Source organism: Acanthopagrus latus, chromosome 15 (assembly GCF_904848185.1).
Source record: "Acanthopagrus latus isolate v.2019 chromosome 15, fAcaLat1.1, whole genome shotgun sequence".
Lineage (NCBI taxonomy): Eukaryota > Metazoa > Chordata > Actinopteri > Spariformes > Sparidae > Acanthopagrus > Acanthopagrus latus.
In genome coordinates, this window is record NC_051053.1 from 21,092,297 (window position 1) to 21,104,257 (window position 11,961).

Here is an 11,961-nt window from a genome sequence, read left to right on the forward strand (position 1 = left end):
GGTTCCCCAGAACTTCCGGCAGCGTTTCTATTGGCTAACGGGCTTTGTGGGCGAAATTGAAATAAACGTTTGAACCCTGTCGCTGCTGATTGTTTGCTGACTCCTCAATGAATATTGTTTTTAGCTGTGTGGTCGAAGTCCTGGCTCGTTAACAGTTGTAAGTACCAAAAGCAAAACGTGTATTGCTTATCTTTTAATGTGCCTTTCATTTTTTAAGTAAAGTAAAGTAACCAAGGCAGGAGGAAACGTCTAACGTAACGCTGTTGCCACATTCCCTCTAGTTGAATTTTCTAGAAGGCTAGTTACTGTTATAGAAACGGGAAGTAATGCAGCTAACATTCTAACTAAAACACTGATCGACTGTGTTTGTGGGCTCCTCCATGGCAGTTTTATTTTCTAATTTTCTTTTCTTTTACGCAGGCTGTTGTATTTGTTGTCAGGTAAGATGGGGGACCGTGTCGAGATACAGATCACTCCTGAGACTCCAGGCAGACCTTCCATTAGAAACCCCTTTGAAAGTCCAAATGACTACCACCACCTCCGTGAAGCATTAGTGCCAAGCCCATCTGTCTTCAAGTCCATGCATTGTAAAGCTGTAAGTATTCACCTGACGTTGTTTGCCTCAAATATTTTAGATATACTTGATGTGACACATCTTTTTTTGCTAATATCAAATTACTGTAGCATCACAGGTTTGGGTGTATGTGATCTTTTATTCAATTTCTCATGTGATCTCTCCTGCAGACTCCTCCCAAGTTTAACTGGTCTATTGATGAAATGGCCAGTCTTCTTCCAGTGCACATAGACCAAGAGGAAATACAGCGACAGTCTTTTTACCTCAGCCAGACAAGGTATGTTTGAAAACACAGTCGTCACAGTAGATCTGTAAGTAATAGGACTTAACTTATACCATAATGATATGATGGCAGGAAGTGACGAAATGTATTTTCTATTAAAAATCTAGGATGGATTCTGACATTGAAGAAAAGCGTCAGAACGCTATTGAGCAGGTACAGGATTGAAATCAACTCTGAATGTACAATGACAAGGAAGTTCATATATTGATTTTTCAGATTCATTGTCTAATTTTTAATTTTTTTGCCTCCCAATAAAGTTTTTTACCAAAGGAACCATTGTGCCTTCCCCCTGGGCGTCTCAAGACATCCGTAAAGGCCCTCAGATCAATATGAAAAGTATGTTTTCTTATTGTTAATATTACTTTTTTAACCTTTCCTCCATGTATTTGCCAGTTACATTTAATGTTGTACTGTTTTTGTACTTTGTTTAAGCTTTTCCTTATCATGTTACTGTATTGTCTTTGCTCTTGTAGGTTGTATGTCTGCCATGATTGAGGAGAAGCCTGAAAAAATATCAGGTTGGTGTGTTCTTTGAGTCACTTTTTAAAATGGCTCTCTACAAAATGTTTCTCACCTCTTCTTCTCCCCTTCACTATCTACTAACTTTTGATCTCTTGCTCTACAGTTGCTTGTCAGACAACTCTCTCGCTGCCTTTGGCATTTGATTTGGAAAAAGTATTGGGTAAGCATCTTTATAAATGTGAGCGCAATCAAACCACATAGGCTGTTACCAACCAAATCACCATGATCGTCTGTCTGTGTCTTCCTTCTCCTCAGGAGAATATTACCGCCAGGAGGAAGTGTGTGACGGCGTGCAGGAGAGCCTCAGTTCCTCCTCCTTAAGACGAAAGCTCTTTCTCGATGGCCAGGGAAGTTACAGCGGCTCTGACAGCTCCAGCCCACCAAGCCCCGAGAGAAGCCACACCAGGCAGGAGATTCCTTCTCTAAGCCGAGGAGAAGGAGCTGAAGGAAGAGTTGAAGTAGTAGCCTCTATTTTTGCCTCCCCCTTGTCCTGTGGCATGTCAGTTCAGACTCCCTCTACGGTGAGTAAGATAGATCTGAATCTTTAATTTTGATATTCTAAAATGTGCTTTTATGATCTTCTCTTCTTTGGAATATGTATAAAAAGCAGTAACAGAACTTTTTTTTGTAAGTTAAATGAACACTGGTAAACAAAATGTATTTGCATTTTCTTTATGATAGGGTCAGTTCTCGTCCAGTCCCATCCAGCATGGCTGTTTCCGGGACTGCAGCCTTGGCAGCATCACCAGCCCGCTGTTCCCTGATAGGTCGTCTCCTGCTGGCCTCATCTCCCCAACAATCTCTCCTATTGTTGCACATGGAGCACGCACACCAATAGGCTCAGGTAGACTCTTTGTTTTGAAGGTTAAAAGGTTTTGAAAAATGAGAAATTTAACAATGTTTCTCTTTAAACTGATTCTGAATCTCTGTCCTTTCTTCAGCTGAGAGGAAGCAGCCGAGCAACTTGACTCCAAACAATGTACCCCTGGACGTAGATGTCGCTTCGTGCAATGAGAGCCCATTTGTTGAGGGTTGTTCCCCCATTCGTAGCTGCTCCCCACACCAGCTCCACTGCCACAATGAGCCCAGGTCCAGGCCCCGGCCCAGAGTCCGCTGCCGGGCATCCCCACCCCTTATCTCCCCGATACTCAACCCTAAGCTCCAAGACAATCAGGAGGCTGAGGAGAAACTTGTCTGCTCCTCTTCCTCCTCCTCCTCTTCTTCTTCTTTTTCTCTCCCGCTCATGGAGCTAGATCCATCTTCACCCATGGCACGTGACAATCATCCCGCTGATACTGAGAGTGCTGGCCTGGATCCTATGGAGCCTGTGAAAATGGATGAGGACAAGGGGATAGAAGGGAGCTTGGATGAGGAGGAAGAAGGTGGAGGGCCTTTGGGGCAGCTGACCAGCTCTCGTATGGGCAACGTGTCGGCAACAGAGAGCTCCCACATGTTTATGTCTCTTCTGGCAGAGGGAAGCAGCATACGCTATGATTCCAGCATGCAGGTTAGTGTGAGGGAAAGCTATGTCCGTCATTCTTTTTGTATTTAACTGCATATTTAACTTATTCTTTTGTGAATTAAACTTGTTATTCATATAGTCCTATTGAGGCTTGTTTAATGAAATATTTATATTGACTTTTTGCTTGTGCTCAGGTGGACAGTGGATACAATACTACCTCAGCAGGCACTGCCAGTCTAATAGATGGCCTCAACTCAGACTGTCTCAGTAAAGAGTCCTTCAGTCCAAACATGGCAGACGAGGCCTTCCAAGTGACACGGCACGCCAAAGTAAAGGTACTGTCTTAATTACACAGACAGGGTTGTGGGAAGGAAGTTTGGGCCTTTCAAACTCATACACTGTTAGCACTCAATTGCAATACGCAGTGACTGAGACAATTTGAATGGCCATGGATGTTTCTTTTTTTTTCTTTTTTGCACCGTTATGTTGTGATAACGACATTATCTGGTTATCTTGTTATAACAAAGGTTCTTTTCTCGTGATAATGAATTAATAATGTGCCGTAATATTAAATGAATTAATAAACGTTTAATTTCGTTTCACATTACATTGCTAAGTTGGCGTTAGCCTACATTTACCTTACCTTAGCTGAAGCAACCGGATAGATGGGAGTTTGTCAGCCTCTCATCTGCAAACCCGTAGCCCCTAAAGAAACCCAGTCAAGTAAACAAACTAACGTGAAGTGTAACTTACCGGTAGGCTACAGCTACAGCCGGCTACGGAAGCCATTCGTGGCAGCGCTAGTACTTACTATTACAACAGTATTGTGCATGCTGTAAGGCTTTACTCGGTACCTTTTCATCCTACTGAAAGTATGTTTCTTGTTTTCCAGGCATTTCATCCTCACCACTGAGCCATCTGCAATTAAAGGGACGCCTCTTCCAGTGGAAGCTAAAGATGATTATTTTTGCAATCAAATACAACAAAGTTTACACTAAGTTTGAAGCATTTATTGTGAATGAATATGGTTTGGGTGGTTGTTTGAGAGGAGTTGAGGTGTTTCACGAGTGGTTATTAGATTTTCTTTTTTTTTTTTTTTAGGTTGAAAAATTCACGTTGCCTGAGAGGAAGCAAATGCTTTAACATGGCATGTTTTATCACAGGTTACAAGGGAGAAAATAAATCCATAGCTTATCTGAGTCCTACTGTAAGATACTGTAAAGCTGCAATTATAAGTCAACAGTTCTTTTGGGCCCAGTATACTGATGCGATAAGAGGGATGGGGGAAAAAAAATTCTGCATCACACTTGCACAACAGTAACCTCCTTCAATGCTGTATTGATGCAGAAGCCATCATTTAAACTTTTAATCGGTGCTGACATTATCAACCTTACAGATCCTGACTTTCAGATGCAACAGATTTGTACTGTATTTATGTTTTTATAAAAGTGTTTATCATGATGTTTTTCTATGATGAGAGCTTTTTCTTTTAATTGACAAGTAAGAATTTCTAAAATTCAGGTTACCTGTGGATGTTATTTGTTATATTTATGCCTGAATAACACACTGAATATTGCCACTAGAAAATTAAATGCTGATTGAGCCATTTGTTTATTATTTTTGATATACTCACAAGCATGGGCTGGATCGTCGCATTAAATTAACTTGAAGTCTTTGTCTGGCTTGAGAATACGTTTTTTTTGAGTTGGGTGTTTTAATTTTTAGCACTGAGAATTCTGACCTAATAAATTGGAGTGTGTTAAAACATGAACTTAGTTTTTCTCCACTAGTTTTCATGCTTGAGCAAATGTACAAGGGACAAAACCTTTTTAGTCTTAGAAGTAGGTTGTCAGTGTGAGTATACTTTTGCTAAGCAAGAGACACAACTAATGAATAAGTTGATAAGCAAAAATGATCAAAGGGCTAGAATAAGGTTGAATACATCTGCAGTAGACAAAAACAACTTGTTCTGAGCTGCGTGTTATGAACCATCCTCTGTACAAATACATCAAGTCTTACAGATGATTCATGATGAGTCAACAGAACACACAAAACTGAATGGATAAAAAACACTTTAATGACTGAGTCATCTATTGGACTATTATTTGACAGGTTACAATGCATTTATAACTGGCAGTCTCTTGCACCTGTCTAGTTCATGTATTATAAAACGACAGTATGAACAGAGCAGCCTCACTGTGGAAAACGTATTAAAATAGATACACCTGCTCAAAACAGTTAATTGTGTCGTCCATCAGAGAGTCCGAACTGGTTCTTTCATGGACGTATTCTACTTCCTGATCTGGAAGATCAGCTGGTGGTTCGGGTGATTTGCTGCGCTGCTTTCTGTGTCAACGGTCCAATTTTGCTTTCTTGGCCTGTGGTCCAACATCTGGGGCTGGAACGCTCACGCCAGGGATCTAAAATAAAAGACAATTAGCTGCATTAAACAAAATACTGGCAATTCTGAGAAAATTTAGCAAATGCTGCTCTTCGGAGTAACACAAAACAAGATGTACAATTTCATCAATCCAAGCAAAATACTGCCAGCTGTTAGCTGAAACATAAAACATTTAATATCTTACTCTATAACTAAAGATGTAAAGATATCGATAATAGGGTTCCTTAAGTCCTTACCACAGGCTCAATCAGAGCCATGCGGATCTTCTGATGCTGAATATTGGAGGCATCTAGGCTGATGGTGACCTTCACCTTGTCAAATATGCAGAAGGTGTGCTCCTCTACCTTCAGAGAGGGAACCTAAACACACATACAAAAGAGTTTATTACAGTCCTCCTATGGTTTTAGTTTATCACTGTTGATCTAACCATCTATGAAGAAGAATAAATTGTGTTTGCACCTCTTCATCAAAAACAAGCTTTGGGGTGGCCTTGTCTTTGGTGTCAAAGAAGACCGTTCCCTCCAGGCCAAACTTTGGGATGAGTACGATGATTGCGTTCTTCCTCACAAACAGAATGAATCCTTCTTCGTTTAGGATGCCTCGGCTCTTGAAGAACAACTGGAACAAGATCATTTGTATTTAAAGTCTGACTCGTGCAGTACGATCACTCAAGCCAAAAGGTTCATGGGGTTTCAAATTGACATGATGCCGATTCTCACAAACTCAGTCAAAATCATAACAGTTTGAGATAGTGAGGTTTTTTTTTTTTTTTTTTACAGCCAAAACAAGTTCACAGAAATCAAACCAGTGTGTCTGTATGAGTTTACCTGTGTGTGGAAGGCCACAGATGCCCTCTGGGCATATTGAGACATTTTATGTCTGTAGTTGAGGTTGTTGGACAGGGCTGACTGCTTATGTTTGTCCATCAGATCTGGGTAGGTGCTGTCTGCTCCTATGGCCACAGCCAGCAGGCGATGTACTATAATATCTGCATACCTGTGTAGGACAGCAGATGACCAGGGTGAAGGAAGGGAGGAGGTTGAGATAGAGGAAAGAATATGGACAACATGAGGAGGTCTGAAAGAACTATAGTGTATAAATTGTGAGCGTCTCTTTGTTATAAAGGCCCGACCCAACATATTTAGTCAATGTGCACAGATTGTCTGTTTTCATACCTCCTAATAGGTGATGTGAAGTGTGTATAAATGGGTGAAGCGAGGCCGTAGTGGTGGAAATCGCTGTCCATGCCAGAACAAAAATAGACAGCCTGCATCATGCAGCGAGTGGCCAAGATGCGCAGTAGCGTGTTAAAGTACGGGAAGCCGTCCACTTTGGCCACATCCAGGGAGTCAGCCAGTGCTTTGGCTGAGTCTGTGTGGATCTCCACTTCCTTAAAAAAAAACGAAAAAAAGGAAACAAATTGCAATATATTTATAGTGGGAATCATGGTCATTTTCTATACAGGTATTTTTGTTTTATCTACTATCATTTGCCTACTGGAACCTATTGTTAGAAAGGATAAAATAAAAGTTGACTCTTAAATGTTGGTGTTTGAATCACTGAACAAATCATAGATGTGGCTCCAGAAACGAGCACAAAACTTGAAAACCAATGCAATGACCGTCTGTCTTTACTCACCTTGGACTTTGCAGCCTTGAGCAGGATGTCGTAGTTAGACGGAGGCGGTGCTGGATGTTTTCTCAACATGGCACAGTCTGGAAATTCATCATAAATCTTCTGGGCAACGGAAATATTGGCCAGCAACATGAACTCCTCTACCATGGAGTTTGTCTCCCTAATAACCAAGAGATGAGAGTTTAAATGTGTCTGAAACATGGCATGACACACAAAAAATAGCTCTTGTTGAGATGAGGGTTTTAAAAAAGATCTTGTAGATGCTCCTTTTTGGAATATTATGACACTTACATGAGTTCTTTGGTCTGGAGATCAATGGGGTCGTGAGTTTCACTGTCGATGTGGAAACGTACCTCTAAAGATGACAGCGTCAACGCCCTGAAGGATATCAAACACAACATTTTTTCCCGAATGCTGTCGATCTGAATTCAAGTGCTTTGTGATGTTCTTGATTTCTCATTTTAAAAAGGTAATCGAGCCGTGAACAGATTAATAAAAACTAAAACCTACAGGATTTTTCTACCCATACCCCATTTTTTAATCTGTTCTTCTGCCTCTACTGCTCCCAACTCTCAGTCTTTACCCTTTCTCTATCCTCTGTTTCTTCAGGATTTTGGCTAGTTTGTTGAGACCCCGTAAGCTCTTGGTGATGTCGTCATTCATGCTGGTGTCATCAATCCGCATCTGGGCCTCAGCGTAGGTCAAAGAAGCCTGAACCAGATTGAACAGAAGAAGGCAAAACAAAGAAATATGAATACAACAAACTTTCTTGCTTGAAATCTTGACCATGAAAATGTCTTAGAAACATATGAAAGCAGGAGATACTATTATTATTTTATGCAATAACATTTTCTGCCATTGTTTACTGGCACTATACCTTAGAGTTAATAACGCTTTTTGTGAACCGGGTCCTCAGAATTTCAGCCTTGTGGTTCATCTCCCAGATACATGAGAAAGCCAACCTGGTGAAAAAAATGTTTTAAAAAACATATTTTAACTGCATTCAGTAAACAGTTGGACTGTCAAACATTTAGCACTGATGATACTGATTATTGTGTATGCTCTCTCTTGTCCTCACCTTTCCACATTTGAGCGCAGTGAACACAGATTAGAGCTGAGCAGCTCAGGAACCATGTCTATTCTCTGATGGAAACAAAATCAAACACAAAATGTGACTTCATTTAAGTCTAAATTAACATGCCCATAATGGCATCAACATGTAAAAAGTCAACAAGCCAAATAGGTGAAAAGTTTTTAATATTCAGCTACACTGTTGACATTTTATTGTTTCACATTAAGTGCCAACAACTTTTTCAAAGTCTAAAAATCAGAAGGTCTATGGAGTCACTTTTATTGAATTATTACATTTCATGTTGGTAATTATGTTTTTCTTACTTTGCCACACAAGTACACAGTGGTGCCGCGGTTCGCAGCCTCTTTGTCCAAAGCGTTGCCAGGTCTGATGAAATGACTGACATCAGCAATGTGGACGCCCACCTACAGAAAACAAACATGCTATGAAATATAGACACACGTAACTTACTGCTGTTATCATATAATGTACGTGCACAATGCGTTTACCTCAAGGTTTCCATTTTCCAGCTCTCTGCAGTGCAGAGCATCATCTATGTCTGTACATCCTGGAGGGTCCACACTGCACACTGTCAGATTCCTCAGGTCCTCTCTATTCACCATGTCCTTTAACACACACATTTATGTAAATACATAGACAGACCTGCACATATGTGCTTTCAAAGAATCAACCAATCTGTGACTAAAATACTGTTCCGTGTGTCCTAACAAAAGCTGCTATTACCTCTGGTGTGATGGCCCACGGCATCTTGGGAAGGAAACTGAGCACAGCCTGAGAGAAGGCCTGGTGAGGGACGTCATGCTCCAGGAGCAGCACCTCCTGCTCTGTGTCCTTCTCCCCCGCACTTCCCAGACTACGCACAAAGTGACCCTACAAGAAGTGGGAAAAATTATTCCTCCAGGTTGACAGACTTGGCATATTTGTGCACATTATTACATGTCATGATTCAAAGATGTAACAGTCTGAAAAGGTTCCGACTCACATTTGGGTATCTGGAGTGTTTAGGCCAGCCATCAATGGCAACCATGATCCTCTGGCCTGCCAGTGTGGCAGCTTGACGCGTTTCAATGCGAATTCGAGGGATACGGCGGTCTGCTGGGGTGAAAAGGTGGCGGGTTGACTGAATGAAAAAGGAAAGAAAAGTGATGGTCAGTGCTGAAGGTAAGAAGAAAGGAAGTGGTAGATGGTGTGTATTATATACATACAAGAAGATTCATAAATTCAAGTTGAAATGTATATGATATGACATGTAGCATAATGGAGCAGCCTAGACGTACCTCTTTAATCTGGGCGACATTGAGCATGCCACAGAATGGCCTCCAGCTCCTTTTAATGATTCCCACTACTTTCCCTGTGGGCTTCCTGGCCGCCTCAGCTGCCAATATCCTCAACTGCTCAGACACAGAAACAGAAGTCTTTAAGATACTGTAGTTACAAAGGCCAAATCACGGTTGTACACGGTTGTTTTGCACTCAAATACTATCCCACAATACGCCCTGCTGAATTTTATTCTTATTATAAAAGGAAAAACAACATACACTCTCCTCCAACTGTAAGTAAAGGCAGTCAATTAAAATTCCAAAACTCACCTCTTTCTCCTCGTCCTCTTCTTCAGCATTATCATCCTTTGCGGTGCCTTCGTCCTGCAGCACGACTGAGGAGGGCGCCACCCACTGATCCCGCGGCAACAGCTGCACTGCAACCACATCCTGGTGCACTGCTCTGTTGAGGTTCTGAAGACCCTGGAGGAGAACCTGGCCGCAGGACGAACAGACAGCACAGAGCTTAATACAAATACAGATACTTTACTTTATTTCAAAGTGTCAATTAACTTGTAGTTATTCTTCTAACTGGTAAACTACATCTCCACACAACCTGATAAATTCTCACCCACACCCAGATGAGGTTTCGGAGATTCTTAAAGTTCCAGGTTTTGGATAATTGTTCAAAAAATATTGTCCATTCACAAACAAATGTACAAACACACCTCTGTGCTGTCTTCCCCCTCTCCCTGGACAAAGACTGTGGCCTCCAGATAGTTGTCCCTGCTGGCCCTGAAGGTGCCCTGAAGGAAGGAGCCGCTTTTAATTCCTGCTTGGATTTTGGATAGTGGGAGGTGCTCTGGGAATAACACCTTACTGCTGGTGATCTCATTCTGATGGAAGAAAGAAAAACACATCAGTGGAAGGAGAGAGGATGTGATGTCCCATAGATCATAGGAAAAAACAAAAGGCAGAGATGGAAACAGAGGATAGAGATGCAGACAAAAGTGTTTACCTTCTCATCAGTGGACAAAGCCAGATGATCCACAAGCTCAGGATTCGCTATCAGACTCTTGATGTACTCTTCACCTAAGTAAGTGAATAAAGGGCTGTAAGTGATAAATACAGCTGATGCTGTTTACAATGGAGGCTTTTACAATAAAATAGATGGTGGTTGTGTTCTTGAGATGTGGAGCTTTTATTACTAATCTCTATTACACTGCCACAATGGCCCGTGACAATTTCTTTCTCTGAGGAAAGACAGCTTACATTTGTACACCAGCAGGCCGCTCTCTTCTGCCTTCTGCTTGTTCCCTAGGTCATTAGTGAGGAGAACCACCTTGAGGCCATCTGCGCCAGTCTCGGACGTCTTCAGGTGCTGGCCGTACCATTTTGATGCCATGCGGATTGCACGGTCATTCCGGTCATTGGCGCTCTCACCTGGTTCTCGTTCAATGAATGTCTCTCTGAAAAAATGTGTAACAGTCACAAGTATACCACGAAAGAAGTCTTAAAGTCTTTGTGTGAAGGGGAATGTGCGTTGTAACTTCACCTGCAACTGGCCAATGTATACTGTAATACTGTATGCTGCTCTGTACCTGTGATGTTCATTGGTAAAGGTGTAGAAGTGTTTCTCCTTCTCGTGTATGATGTCCTTCAGGCGTTTATAGACTGGTGCACTGCGGTGTCGTACCTCCTGCAGCACAGTCTGAAGGATGATCACATTGCGAATCACAGGATCTTCCAGCACGTCAATCTGCAGGACACAGATATTGTAAACATGAAATGGAAGAGAATCAGCAAAGGTTCGATGAGTGGAGAATTAAAAAGTCATATGTGTTATCACATTCCCTAAATCTATGTGAACTCTACTGCACAACCTTGTTAACAGAGTCATATCATAGCCATGAAAAGAAACACAAAGCAGGATATATAACGATGGTCATTAAATGTCTTATTATATGTCTTATTGCTGTGTAATCATGAAAGGCACAACTTGGGACTAGAAGACTATATGGAGATTTACATATTTAGATGGCTGGTGTCATCACATTAGCCCGCTAGGTGATCCAAAGCCACACACATGAAATTGGATATTCCAGCAGAAGCAGAAACTCTGTATTATGTTTACCTGATGCAGCACCACATTCGTGTCAGGGATCAGATAATGTGAATAAGAGCACAGGCTGCTCTCAATACACGCGTCTCTCTGTAGCACCGTGGACTCCTGTTTGCATTCAGTGCACACTTCGCTTCCGCACCAAATATCGTCTCTCAGATAATGTTCGCGTACTATCTTCATCACCCCGCCCGACCGGGTCTTCTTAACGAAGGTTTTAGATTTCAACATGACGACGACAAAGAGCCTCAGAAGGTTAAATCCCGATGTTTTTATATTACCATTTGACTACACGCAGACAGTCATCTACCCATGTGTAAACCGACAAAAAACATTGGCCGACAAAAACCTTTCCAAGAAAGTCGGCTTTCGTGAGTGATTTTCCTGTCGTACACGTCTCCTTTATGTGAATCTATATTAGAGACGGTGTCGTAAAAAAACGCATGTGGACACAACGCAAGTTACGCATGTGGACACAACGCCAATTCACGCTTTTGTTTAAAATAAAGTTAAAGTCCGTGTTAAACTATTGTTGCCCATCTAATTTTTGCTCGATGAAAACAAAGCAGAAGAAGTCTGCTTGGTCGGCTTCATAAGGAGTAATTCAGTT

The 11,961-nt window shown here is 41.6% G+C and overlaps 2 protein-coding genes across 3 annotated transcripts; one reads left to right on the forward strand and one right to left on the reverse strand.

Moving 5' to 3' along the window:
* The first annotated feature begins 6 nt into the window (after positions 1-6).
* Positions 7-4,516, forward strand: bora (bora aurora kinase A activator). 2 transcript variants are annotated; one of them, XM_037123349.1, is made up of 12 exons: positions 7-157; positions 421-595; positions 745-851; positions 965-1,010; positions 1,115-1,193; positions 1,331-1,375; positions 1,483-1,539; positions 1,635-1,900; positions 2,061-2,223; positions 2,321-2,886; positions 3,036-3,176; positions 3,734-4,516. In XM_037123349.1, the coding sequence occupies exons 2-12, from the start codon at positions 446-448 to the stop codon at positions 3,752-3,754; spliced, it is 1,641 nt and encodes a 546-aa protein (XP_036979244.1). In that variant the 5' UTR covers positions 7-157; positions 421-445; the 3' UTR covers positions 3,755-4,516. The 2 variants fall into 2 exon arrangements, with proteins under 2 accessions (XP_036979244.1, XP_036979245.1); XM_037123350.1 differs by having other exon boundaries at positions 20-157; positions 441-595.
* Positions 4,517-4,896: 380 nt separating this feature from the next.
* Positions 4,897-11,878, reverse strand: dis3 (DIS3 exosome endoribonuclease and 3'-5' exoribonuclease). Its single transcript, XM_037123345.1, has 21 exons — positions 11,364-11,878; positions 10,831-10,988; positions 10,502-10,698; positions 10,248-10,321; positions 9,958-10,125; positions 9,560-9,724; positions 9,248-9,361; positions 8,953-9,090; positions 8,694-8,840; positions 8,459-8,575; positions 8,273-8,374; positions 7,956-8,020; positions 7,755-7,839; positions 7,461-7,588; positions 7,169-7,255; positions 6,881-7,037; positions 6,418-6,632; positions 6,070-6,238; positions 5,702-5,860; positions 5,479-5,601; positions 4,897-5,261 (listed from the first exon to the last, which is right to left on the reverse strand). The coding sequence occupies exons 1-21, from the start codon at positions 11,580-11,582 to the stop codon at positions 5,193-5,195; spliced, it is 2,856 nt and encodes a 951-aa protein (XP_036979240.1). The 5' UTR covers positions 11,583-11,878; the 3' UTR covers positions 4,897-5,192.
* Between the last annotated feature and the right edge of the window lie 83 nt (positions 11,879-11,961).

Coding starts and splice junctions, on each gene's coding strand:
- bora (XM_037123349.1), top strand. CDS start 446: ATGGGGGACCGTGTCGAGATACAGATCACTCCTGAGACTCCAGGCAGA. Junction 1,011..1,114: donor GTCAGAACGCTATTGAGCAG/GTACAGGATTGA, acceptor CTCCCAATAAAG/TTTTTTACCAAAGGAACCAT. Junction 3,177..3,733: donor CACGGCACGCCAAAGTAAAG/GTACTGTCTTAA, acceptor CTTGTTTTCCAG/GCATTTCATCCTCACCACTG.
- dis3 (XM_037123345.1), bottom strand. CDS start 11,582: ATGTTGAAATCTAAAACCTTCGTTAAGAAGACCCGGTCGGGCGGGGTG. Junction 10,322..10,501: donor CGGCCTGCTGGTGTACAAAT/GTAAGCTGTCTT, acceptor TCACTTACTTAG/GTGAAGAGTACATCAAGAGT. Junction 6,239..6,417: donor TTCACATCACCTATTAGGAG/GTATGAAAACAG, acceptor TGTCCTACACAG/GTATGCAGATATTATAGTAC.